The sequence below is a fragment of the Gopherus evgoodei genome, chromosome 3 (genome assembly GCF_007399415.2).
Source record: "Gopherus evgoodei ecotype Sinaloan lineage chromosome 3, rGopEvg1_v1.p, whole genome shotgun sequence".
In the NCBI taxonomy this organism is placed as follows: domain Eukaryota; kingdom Metazoa; phylum Chordata; order Testudines; family Testudinidae; genus Gopherus; species Gopherus evgoodei.
This window is the reverse complement of record NC_044324.1, coordinates 13,502,972-13,515,950: the sequence shown is the minus strand read 5'-3', so window position 1 is coordinate 13,515,950 and position 12,979 is coordinate 13,502,972. Positions and strand designations below refer to the sequence as shown.

Here is a 12,979-nt window from a genome sequence, read left to right as displayed (position 1 = left end):
CCCTGTTAAGAGTGAGGATTCCCTGAGAATGGAGAGATGAGAGTCGTAAAAGCAAGCAATATAAGAAGATTTCCAGGCGATTCTAATACACCAAGGGTACTGCTCAGTCTCTTGCTTCCAGGGCTCGGTCTCTTGGGGAGACCATCAACCAGGAGGGCCAAATGGGCACTAACTTTGGTGAAGACAGAATGAAACACTTGGTTTGTTCTTCCTGGTAACCTAAGCTACCAATCAGCTACCCAATGGTGGCAGCTGCCAATCAGGCCTGGATTGGAGCTTGTGACCTACAGGCAAAAGGCTTCATGCTCAACCACCAATCCTCTGCACTATCCATTTCCACTCAAGCACGTAGGCTACAGCTAGGCACCCAAATGAAAAGACACTGGGCACCTAGAGCCTCATTCAGGCAGCCAGGACAGGATTTTCCAAAGGTACATTGCTTCTTTAGCAGCACAAGTCCCATGACTGTCAGTGGGATACTGCTAAGACACTTGGATGCTGCTGAAAACCTCACCCCTACCACCTGGCGTCAGGCACCTCTACAGCTCTCTGCTACATTACAAGACAGACTAAAAATCTTTTAAACCGTAATTGCTACTACTTCTACTATTGTAGTGCCTAGAAACTCTAATCCTGCATCAGGGCTCCCCTGCGCTAGGTGCTGTACAAACACAAAGATACAGACTGTAAACTCTCAAGGGCAGAGATCAAGTTTAAGACAAGAAACAGGCGGATGCAGCAAACGGGCAGCGGGGAGCACAAGGGAACAATGAGAGAATACTGGTCAAGCAGTGGTCAGAGCACACCCGCTGCCTGAGTTCTGGGGGTTAAAAGATTCTGCCATTACACTCCCAATGTGGATTTTTGCCACAACATGGTATTAGCAACCTAATCGCAATCATCTAACACTTATCAGATGCTTTGAGCTCTACGGAAGAAAAGCATCACATACAAGTGATAAGTACGTTCACATAACTAGAATGGCCTTAAAAATAATGTTGTGTGCAGGGTTGTTGTAGCTGTGTCGGTTAAAGGATTTGAGAGACAGAAGGTGGGTGAGGTCATATATATTTTATTGGGCCAACTTCTGTAGGTGAAAGACAAACTTCTGAGCTCCAAAGCTTGTCTCTTTCACCCACAGAAGTCGGCCTAATAAAATATACCTCACCCACCTTGTGCGTCTGATTAAATAAAGGTCAAAGTCACAGTGCATTTCTGCACAGCAAAGTCCAGCATCTGCTAACATAACTCGGTGAACTATTAATCACGCCAGACAACTCTCCCAAGGGCGAGAGGAAGGGTAGAAGCTATATGGGACCCTCTGTAAGGAGATGGGAGAGGAGCCGACTTTACAAAGGGTCAGGAAGAAGGAGCCTTGGCAGACGGCAGGCACCACAAGGTATTAACCTATGAGCCAGGGAAGCCTGGAAAGCTTCACTCAGGCTCTGCAAGTGGTAATACGATCGGCTTGTGATTAAATAAGCCAACATCAGTCAAACACTGCAAAAGGTGAGAAAGGCTGAGTGGAATTACAATCACCAGCACCTTAGCCAAGGAGAAGGCACCTCTTAGTACTGACCCTCAGGGCACCACACCATTAACCTCCTTCCGTGCTCATTAAAGTCTTACTCTGGTTCCTACCTGACAGTTCTTAATCCATTACAGGGCTTTACCTCCTCATCAGATCCATGGGCTGGACTTTTGAAATGAATTTTATCTGCCAGATCTTTCAATATCCTCCTCTATTTTGCTACCTCTTCTACAGATTTCTAACAGATTAGAGCGGCAGGATTAACCCTTCTAAGAGCCAGACTCCTTTGCTCCTGTTTGATTATATTCACCCAGGTACTGCATAACTGAACCAGGTTCTATTCTCACTCTGGATTGACAGCAGTGTTAGCAATGCCATCCCTACAACCAAGTTACTCTGGATTGACAGTGGCATAACTGACAGCACAATTTGACTCTTGTCTAACAGAGATAGGTGAAATTAGGGCATTTTTCATTTCAGGCAGCCTCATCTTATCTGGGTTTCGTTCTGCAAAGCCAGGAGTGATCTGGACCTGGCTGAATTTGACCGGAACCCTTAAAGGACAAGCACACAGCATTTTAGCCTAAAGGTGCAATTTGCGAGGGATTCTGAGTCCGCTAACAAAAACAGGCCTTGGAATAAAATTACCAACACAGCCACACCTATAGCATCACTCGGAAAAACCCTGTACAGTGCAAGGTCAAGAGAGCCACTCTATGGAAATGTCTCTCTAAACTATAGTAGGCTAGGCAAGAACAGGAGTCTATCTACCATAGGTTGGATATTTCTACTGCACCCAGCTTTGCAGTATCTAAACTCTGAACTACGTATTCTGTCCAGAGGGAGGAGACAGTAAATGCACAGATTCAGATAGCAGTTAGCCACCAGATACCTGAATTCCACACACGTCCTGCAGTTCCTTCAGGGCAGCATCAGTGTCCTTGACAAGGATGGTGGCTATTCCCATTTCCTGGGCTGGTTTTAAGTTAGCTCCGATGTCATCCAGGAAAATAACCTGGATTCAGGAGAGATTCAGAACCTGGGGTCAGTCAAGGGATAGCAGAGGTTTGGGGAGAACGGGGGGGAAGGAGACATTGCTGTGATTCCCCAGTGATTTGGGCCAAGAGATTTTCACGTCAGTGTCTACTGATTTTGAGTGCCCAACTTGAGAAGCCCTGGTTCACAGCCAACAGGTGTGCCCAGCACTTTCTGAAAGCCAGGCCCCTTTGTATGTCTACTTGGGTCGCTTTGGACAATCTTTGCCATTGTCCCGTAACTAGAAGTAAGTTGTGCCTGCACCTCCTGCGGTTTTGCCTTCAGCATGTCCAGCGCATACTTGTAAATTCGAGGGTCCGGCTTCTTCAGACCGATGCGGCAAGACTCTATCACCAGATCAAAATGCCTCCTCAGCAGAGAGTGCAAGAGAGCCGTGATGTGTCTCTGAGGGCCGTCATCTATCCAGTTATTTGTGAGCACACATGTCCTGAACCCTGTAACGGGAAAGACGACTAAATGGGTCGTGGGGCTATTCAGACTGGGAAGGGTTAAGGAGAATCTCTATTTCCACCACCCAATTGTCTGTAAGCAATTACACATCTCATCTTTCTATGTCCACTTTAACCACATAGGACCTCAAAGAGCTTTACAAACTTTGTAAGGCTCTACTCATGCTAGATGTCTTTACTCCTGAAGTCTGCGGGGACCACTTGAGTGAGGACTCCCTGTGAAGCAAGGGGTGCACGATCAAGACCTTTTACCACCACCCAGTCACATAATCCTGTTCAGAAATTTACCCATCTCCATCTTACGGTCAGGTAGGTTGTTAGATGAAGAGCAGACCACTTCTGTTATACAACAGTTTGGGACAGGAAGTGAAGAAGAATCCCATGTCCCATCGGGATTGTTGGTGGAATTCAGGTAGGCAGAATGGAATCCGGCCACCAGCAGAGGTTTCTGCTTCTGGCCACTGGGTTGCAGAAACTAGCAGGACTTCATTTTGGGAGATAGAGGGACTGTTCAAAGGCAGCCATTCCAAGTGGATTTGGATGCAGTCTCTTTCTAAGGCAGTGGTATGGTTGCTTGGGTCTGTTTGACCTAGTCCCAACTGAGGATTGGGTTTGTTTGTTTTTTTGTTTATTTCCAATAAATCCAGCTGTTCTCAGGATTAATGCAAGCCGGGTCTGATCCAAAGCTTATTTAAATCAGTGGGACTCTTTCCCCTGAAGCTCAGAGTAACTCTATTTCCCTCAAGTATCCGGGGGTAGCCATGTTAGTCTGTATCCACAAAAAACAATGAGAAGTCCAGTGGCACCTTAAAGACTAACAGATTGATTTGGGCGTAAGCTTTCGGGGACAAAAGCCCCACTTCTTCAGATGCATGGAGTGAAAATTCCAGATACAGGCATAGATATATTGGCACCTGAAAAGAAGGGAGTTACCTTACAAGTGGAGAACCAGTGTTGATAAGGCCAATTAAGTCCGGGTGGATGGGGTCCACTCCCAATAACTGATGAGGAGGCGTCAATACCAAGAGAAGGAAAATTGCTTTTGTAGTGAGCCAGCCACTCCCAGCCCTGGTCTACACTACGAGTTTAGGTTGAATTTAGCAGTGTTACATCAATTTAACCCTGCACCCGTCCACACGACGAAGCCATTTTTTTTTGACTTAAAGGGCTCTTAAAATCGATTTTTGTACTCCTCCCCCAACGAGGGGATTGGCGCTGAAATTGACCTTGCCAGGTCGAAGTTGGGGTAGTGTGGTCGCAATTCAATGGTATTGTCCTCCAGGAGCTATCCCAGAGTGCTCCATTGTAACCACTCTGGACAGCGCTCTCAACTCAGATGCACTGGCCAGTTGGACAGGAAAAGGCCCGTGAACTTTTGAATCTCATTTCCTATTTGGCCAGCGTGGCGATCTGCAGGTGAGTGCAGATCTCCTCAGCAGAGGTGACCATGATGGAGACCCAGAATCGCAGAAGAACCCCAGCATAGACCCAATGGGAGGTACGGGATATGATCGCTGTATGGGGAGACGAATCCGTACTATCAGAACTCTATTCCAAAAGATGAAATGCCAAAGCATTTGAAAAAATCTCCAAGGGCATGAAGGACAGAGGCTATAAGAGGGACCTGCAGCAGTGCCAAGGGAGGATCGACTGATGACAAAAATCAACCAAGGGGGTCGGTTTGCATCAAAGAGAAACACACACAACTGTCACACAGAATGGCCCCCTCAAGGATTCAACTCAAAACCCTGCACTTTGCAGGCCAATACTCAAAATATCGAGCTATCCCTCCCCCAGCTATTCCAGGAAGGACGAAATCTCCATTAAACTTTTCCAGGTGCCCCTGACAGACCTCACCCAAACAATTGTCGGACGTTGGTTTCACGGAGGGAGGGAGGAGCAAATGAATGCAAACAAATACAAAACAAATCTGGTCTCTTTCTTGTTTTGAGCCACTCCATCTCTCTTAGGCTGGCAGCAGACGGTGCAGTACGACTGCCAGCCATCGTCGTCTCCTGGCAGCTCGCCAGAAGACGGTGAAGTATGACTGCAGGCAGGACTGAAACTCTAGGAGACGAAACTTAAAAAGAGAATCACTTGGAGTCACTCCCATTTATGCCCAGGTGCCCCGACAGACCTCACTGAGGTCGGCTAAAAGAGCACTCAAGAGACAACGACGATGGCTAAAAATCATAATGCACCATCTGATGCCAAAAGGCAATGAGCTGCTGCTGTGTAGCACTGCCGTACCACGTCTACCTGCACCCAGGAGACGTATGGTGATGGCGAGCTGAGCGGGCTCCATGCTTGCCATAGTATGGCATCTGCATGGGTAGCCCAGGAAAAAAAGGCGAGAAATGATTGTTTGCCGTTGCTTTCATGGAGGAAGGGAGGGGAGGGAGAGAGGTCCTGACGAGATGTGCCCAGAACCACCCACAACAATGTTTTTGCCCCATCAGACATTGGGTTTTCAACCCAGAATTCTAATGGGTGGCGGAGACCGCGGGAACTGTGGGATACCTACCCACAGTGCAATGCTCCAGAAGTCGACGCTAGCCTCAGTAATGTGGACGCATTTTGCCGAGTTAATGGTCTTAAGTGGGAACGCACACAATTGACTGTATAAAATCGATTTCTAAAAAATCGACTTCTATAAATTTGACAAATGTTGTAGTGTAGACATATCCCCAGTCTCTATTCAAGCCCAAATTGATGGTGTTAAACTTGCAAATGAATTGCAGCTCTGCAGTTTCTCTTTGCAGTCTGTTTTTGAAGTGTTTTTGTTGAAGGGTGGCTACTTTTAAATCTGTTATTGAGTGTCCAGGGACACTGAAGAGTTCCCTTACTGGCTTTTATATGTTACCATTCCTGGTGTCTGATTTGTGTCCATTTGTTCATTTACATAGAGTCTGTCCGGTTTGGCCAATGTACATGGCAGAGGGGCATTGCTGGCACATGATGACATAGATCACGTTGGTAGACGTGCAGGTGAGTGAGCCCCTGATGGTCTGGCTCATGTGGTTGGGTCCTATGATGGTGTCGCTAGAGTAGATATGGGAACAGAGTAGGCAATGGGGTTTGTTACAGGGATTGGTTCCTGGGTTAGTGTTTCTGTGGTGCAGTGTGTATTGGACTGGGAGTGGCTGACTCACTACAAAAGCAATTTTCCCTCTCTTGGTATTGACACCTCCTCATCGATTATTGGGAGTGGACCACATCCCCCTTGACTGAACTGGTCGTCGACATTGGTTCTCCACTTGTAAGGTAACTCCCTTCTCTTCACGTGCCAGTATATTTATGCGTGTATCTGTAATTTTCACTCCATGCATCTGAAGAAGTGGGGGGTTTTACCCACGAAAGCTTACGCCCAAATCAATCTGTTAGTCTTTAAGATGCCACCAGACGCCTCATTGTTTTAATAATTTCCCCTCCTCTGGAGTTCTCTTAGTGCCTTCAAAGAGAAACAGTGTTACGGAGATTGCTAGACTGTTTAATTGTTGTTGGCTTGGTGACAGCATGCCTGATTTATCCGGTATTAACGCACAGAGAGAATATCTAATTAGTCAAGTGATGGAAAGTAAATAGCAGGGAAATATTTTGAAGAGAAAGAGTCCCATCTAAGCCCCATGACTTCATTGGTTAGAGGATTTGGGATGATTTGCTGATGAGTGATGGCTATCTGCTGCTGCCAGAGACCAACGGCAACCAGCCCTTCGGGAAAGGTGCATTGTGGGAATTCACGATACATTTGGGCCAGGGATGGAACGTTATTATCAACAGCCACGGTCAGAAAGGTATCAGGCACAGCTATCCATTTATAGGGAACAGAGGTCTACTGAGAGACACGTTCCCTGCAAAGGGATGGCAATCCAAGCGAGACAAGATGAATACAGACGAGACACAGGACATCAGTGCAGTGGAGGCAGGGTGTAGGGTTACTACTGATAAGAAAGAGGACAGATTGCTGGAAGCAGCAAGTGTTCAGGAGGGATCTGGAAGAGAACCACCTGTGTGATGGCAGAGGAGGGCAGCATGGCAGAAAGCCCAGGAAGGAAATGAAAGTCAGTGAGGGGAATGGGCAGAGCACAAGGAACAGGATGGGGTTCAGGGAAATGAGAGCAGAGATCCAGATAGGAGCAACATTGCTAAGACTATTTTCCAACATGGTTATTTTCCATTGTGGTTAAGCAACATCCAGGAAGGGAGGGACTGTACTGGCGCAAACTCTCCTATGGAGTGACCACCAGTTAGCCCGCAGCACCGTTTCAGTATCTGGCTGTACCACCGTTGGGGACAAACATTAGGGTGGAGTACAAATCCACGCAACAGCCACACGAATTCTAGCATGGACAAGCCAGAGATTCTGCCTGCATTGCCTTCAAGCAGCAAGTCAAAGACTAACTGCAATAAGAAGAGTCCTTGGAGAAATGTTGGCAATCAAATACAGTGGGTCTACAAAAGGAAGAAAACCAGGTCCAGTATTTACTGCAAACATTAGCCATGTTTAAACATGGTTTTAGTCCAAGCAATTTCTGTCCACAGTGGCAAGAAGTAAGCCCATATCCTAACCATGTTTTAACCTAGGGACATATCAGCATTGGGACATGGCCCTTCAGTGTATCTATGAACCTATTTTTTCTGTCCACACAGGACAAGAGAAACGCTATTGTAACAAGAACAGACCAGGATCACACCTGAACGTGGTTACTGGTGTAGCATAGCTGGGTGGGAAGGAATGCTAACAGCAAGTAGCCATCACTTACCATTGTTCCTGAGAGTTACCGCAGCTTGCAGAAGAGCAGTATTGAGCTTTCCTTGTGTCATAAAATCCTCAAAGACCTGTGCCACAGAGAACGTCTCCGGGAGAGAAGCCCCCAAGGAGGCAGCAAACTTCTTGCAATCCTCTTCCAGCTCAGAAACCAGCTTAAAAACAGAGTTCCCATCACCCAAAGGAGATCAAGTTACATCTCAACACATAATGAGGGAAAGTCACTCAAAACTCTGAATCCCACCAATACACACGCTCTGCATTAACTATTTCCTAATGAAGTTTAAGGGTTACCAATAAGCTAGTATACATCTACCCTGATATAACACAACCCGATATAATACAATTTCGGCTATAATGCGGTAAAGCAGTGCCCCGGGGGGCTGTGCACTCCAGTGGATCAAAGCAAGCTCAATACAATACGGTTTCACGTATAACACGATAAGATTTTTGGGCTCCCAAGGACAGTGTTATATTGGGGTAGAAGTGTATTAAAGACTCCTCTCCCCCAGAAAGCAGAAATGAAAGGATTTAGCCAGAACATATAAAGGAACCAAGTACACTTTGTTTTAGATCTAATGAAAAAGACTTGGACATAAGCCAAGTAATTACTCTACCACCGGTGGAGGCTATTTCTGATGTTGAAATTGCCAAGCTATAGCAGACTTAAGCCCATCCTGAGGCCAGACTAGCTAAGTGTGAATGCCACAAAGTTACCATTGTCAAGATTCAAACCTAGCCCCTTCTTGGCCCAAAGGCAATAGCTTCACCAGGTGAGTCAAGAAGAAACCTTGTCTTGGCAGGACATCTGCACAGCTTGTGTCCAACACAAGTCATGTCCTGCCCATCTGCTCAACTCTCACAGCGCTCAGCTGAGATCTCTTACCTGAGATAAGACGATCTCTCCTTTCATCGCTCTGGCATAGGGACCGTCGGGGCCTGCTCCAAGGATGACATTTTGCAAAAAGTTCCTAAAATTCAACAAATACATTACAGTAAGGAACGAACAAGCAGCAACTGGCTCCAGGATGCTCCTGTCAAGTTACAACTTCCTGCAAGACAGGGACCAAGCACTGTCAATGGACTGGCTGGAATCAATTCGACAGTTCAGTTCTACTCTGAAAAGGGACTGACAAGAGAGCTTCTCACTCCCCATGGATCTTTGATTCATCGAGTGGGGGAAACGTTTGTTCCTGTGTCTCCTGTTGACACTGCAGAGCGCTGAGAGAGAAAGCCGGATATTATTCTCCTTATGCATCATCTACCCATTGGTCCTGCAAGCCACAGAATAAAAGCCAGTAGCATGGGAGGGAAAATCAATTACGGAAAAGACGTCATCTTACTTGAGAGCACAAGGCCTCTAAGTCAAACATTGGAGATGAAAATGGCCTATTAAGCTAGTGGGCTAAATTAATCCCTGGTGCAACTCCAGTCAAGTCAAGCCAAAGAATAAGCTTGGTTCATCCCTTGCCACTGCAGTGTGGCTCGCAACACTCTCCGATGCTTTGTACAGTCCAGAACTGGAGTTCGAGTGCTGAAGCTTCTATCACTTCTGCTAAAAGAATATTGGTGGTCAGGTAGATTTTACGTCAGGAAAGCTTTTGTGACGTTCATCTCAGACTTTCCCTTGGCTTCATTTCATCCCATCACTGATTTGTATTGGGAGGCACCACGTGGCCTAGTGGACTGGGACTGCTGGGCAACCTTGGGAAATTCACTTCACCGCCCTGTGCCTCAGTTTCCCCATCTGTTTAATTGGGATGATAGTGAACTCCATTGTAAAGTATTTGAGATCTAGTATTAATTGTAGTTGTTTCAGGATTGGGGTCTCAATGTTAGAGCCCTGTGCTCATACAAGATTTGCATTTGCATCCAATCCGCAAACACGGTCCGCGGATATCTGCGGATTTGCAGGACTCTGCTCATTGTGACTATCTTAGCTACGGCCCCTTTACCCTAGTATCTCCTGGCCAATGGGAGCTGGAGAGCCGGCGCTTGGGGCAAGGGCAGCATGCGGAGTCCCCTGGCTGCCCCTACGCAAAGGAGCCAGAAGAGGGACATGCCGCTGCTTCCAAGCCCCCAACCCCGCTCCCCAGCTGGAGTGAAAGGTCTGATGGACCAGATATAGCCCACAGGTCGTATTTTGCCCACCCCTGCTTTAGACCATTCTCTCTCTTCCCAATTCTCTGCACCTCTCACAGTAGCACATAGGGTGGCACTTTCACCTTCTAGAGCAGAGGTGGGTAAACTACGGCCCACCAACCACATCCGGCCCACAGGACTCTCCTGCCCGGCCTCTGAGATCCCGGCTGAAGAGGCTAGCCCCCAGCCCCTCCTCTGCAGCCTCAGTTCATCGTGCCGCCAGCACTCTGGGCAGCGGGGCTGCGAGCTCCTGCTGGGCAGAGCAGCAGCGTGGCTGGCTCCGGCTGAGAGGCACGGCTGCCAGTCCTGGTGCTCTGAGCAGCATGGTAAGGGGGTGAGGAGGTTGGATAAGGGGCAGAGGGTATCAGGGGGCAGGAGGCAATTGGATAGGCGTGGGAATCCTGGGGGGGTTGTCAGGGGGTGGGGGTGTGGCTAGGGAGCAATCAGGAGATAAGGAACAGGGTGGGTTGGATGGGGGTGGGGTGCCAAGGGGGCAGTTAGGGGTAGGGGTCTTGGGAGGGGGCGGTCAGAGGACAAGCAGCGCAGGGGTTGAGTGTGTCGAGAATTCTGAGTGGGGCAGTCACGGGGAAGGGAGAGGGAGGGGGCAGTCGGAGGCAGGGGCCAGGCTGTTTGGGGAGGAACAGCCTTCCCAACCTGGCCCTCCATACTGTTCTGGAACCTCCATGTGGCCCTCAGGCCAAAAAGTTTGCCCACCCCTGCTCTAGAGGAAGGATTCGTGCAGTGTCGCTGCTCCAAAGCGCCTTCCCCTAGGGGGTGCCCAGCAGCAGGACCTCAGGAAGGGCACCCATCCACATCAATGACTAACCCAGCCCCACAACGAAGGGCCGAGAGGCAACTTTTAAAAAAAAACAACAAAAAAAACGCCCTTATTTAAGGCTCGATCCTGTGAGACGCTGGATGCCCTCACCTCCCATTGGCTGCCCACCAACATCAATGCCTTGCTGGTCAGACTGCAGAGCAGACGTGCAACCAGAGGGCTCTGCTACCCCACCTCAATAGTTTTGTGCCACCCAAACTAATGCCTCCCCCTCCCCCCTGCAAACCCCTCAGGAAAGTGCCCCGATCCCATCTGCTTTAGCAGCAGCTAAATGCACATCTTAAACAACAGTTTGTTTAATCTTCCCTGATTAGCTTAATCCTTCCAGCCCCTCCAGCCATTTTGGAGGACTTGGTTCTATCAAGGGCTTGAGCAACAATTTCTCAGAAACCTGGCTCCCCTCTCGCCAGGATCCAGCAGGTAATGGAAAGTCCGACACATCAAAAAAACCCATCAGAAGTGACAGGAGCTAAAGGGACAAAGGCCTTTGAATGGCGAGTCGCATCACAGATCAAGCGGGGCCGCTCCAGTTTGTTGCTGACATTAAGACGGTTTAAATAACCGGATCACAGCCAGTCCAGCTCCCCCACCTCATTTATCACAGCACGCTAAACCCCTCCAGCACATTTTCTAGTGTATTGTCCACTCTGGCTGCCAACAACCCAAACAATATAGGTTCCAATGCTCCCCTAGTCACTGCTCTGTTGACATGTTTCCTTCCACGGTCCCTGCTCCATTTCATCATCTTCCTCCACATGCCACACTTAGTTCTTAGACATCCTTGAAGATGGCTACGCTTGGAAAGATTTGATTACGTTTTTTAAATCGGTAAGTGTCAATTTCACTGTACATGCACAAACCGAGGTAAAGTATTTCCTCACATATAGTACAAAAAGTGCTGCTGGAGACCGGAGAGTTTGATTTAAGGAAATTTACTTTATATATTTTGACTTGTGATGTTGACACTTGGTATCTTAACTATGATGAAGCTTTAACAGTTTGAATCTGTCTGCTCTCATTAAATAAATGTCTGATCCCGCTCTAATGACAACTTTATAATCGCACAAACTCGAACACCCTAACCCTGCCCCCTTCCCCGAGTCCCCACCCCCCACTCACTACACTCCCCCACCCTCACTCACTTTCACTGGGCTGGGGCAGGGGTGCGGAAGGGAGTATGGTTCCAGGCCAATAGGAGTGCAGAGCCAGTACTTGGGGCGGGGGCAGCGCATGGAGCCCCATGGTCCCCATCCAGGAGCCAGACCTGCTGGTCAGGGCACAACACAATGCCCGGACAGGTAGGGACTAGCCTGCCTTAACCCCAACCAGCACCACTGACCCGACCTTTAATGGCCCAGTCAAAAACTGGACACCTGGTCACCCTTATCCCTATCTGCAGAAAAGGACCTGGTGGTTACAGCGGAAGAGAAGCTGGATATGAGTCAACAGCATGCCCTTGTTGCCAAGAAGACTAATGGCATATTGGGCTGTATTAGTAGGAACATTGCCAGCAGATCTTGGGAAGTGATTATTCCCCTCTATTTGGCACTGTTGAGGCCACAGCTGGAGTACTGCATCCAGTTTTGGGGCCCCCACTAGAGAAAAGATGTGGACAAATTGGAGAGAATTCAATGGAGGGCAATGAAAACGCTTAACAGAGTGGGGCATATGACTTATGAGAAGAGGCTGAGGGAACTGGGGTTATTGAGTCTGCAGAAGAAAAGAGTGAGGGGGGATTTGATAGCTGCCTTCAACTACCTGAAGGGGGGTTCCAAAGAGGATGAAGCTCGGCTGTTCTCAGTGGTGGCAGGTGACAGAACAAGGAACAATGGTCTCAAGCTGCAGTGGGGGAGGTCTAGGTTGGACACTATTTCACTAGGAGGGTGGTGAAGCTCTGGAATGGGTTATCTAGGGAGGAGGTGGAAAATCCATCCTTGGAGGTTTCTATGGCCTGGCTTGACAAAGCCCTGGGTGGGACGATTTAGTGGGTATCAGAACAGGGTTTAGACTTAAGACACAGTAATGGCTCAAGCCATCTTAGAGCACATTCATCTTTGTTCATTTCCCCAAAGGTGAGGCAACAACAACAGACAGGGCAGGAGAGTGTGTGCATGACATTCGTCATAGTCAAGCCCTGAGAGGAAAGACAGGCCTATCGTACCAAGATGGCTTGTCCTCATAGCTTAGAAACTGGA

General features: G+C 48.2%; 1 protein-coding gene across 1 annotated transcript in view; it reads right to left on the bottom strand.

Moving 5' to 3' along the window:
• The window catches only part of LOC115648033 (bifunctional epoxide hydrolase 2-like), a 72,352-nt gene that overhangs the window by 43,078 nt on the left and 16,295 nt on the right, over nt 1-12,979 (bottom strand). The window contains exons 2-5 of the mRNA XM_030555111.1: nt 8,691-8,775; nt 7,800-7,959; nt 2,831-3,021; nt 2,424-2,546 (exon numbers count right to left, since the gene is read on the bottom strand). Of these exons, the coding sequence (XP_030410971.1) occupies nt 2,424-2,546; nt 2,831-3,021; nt 7,800-7,959; nt 8,691-8,775 (559 nt within the window). The remainder of the gene's footprint in view (nt 1-2,423; nt 2,547-2,830; nt 3,022-7,799; nt 7,960-8,690; nt 8,776-12,979) is intronic.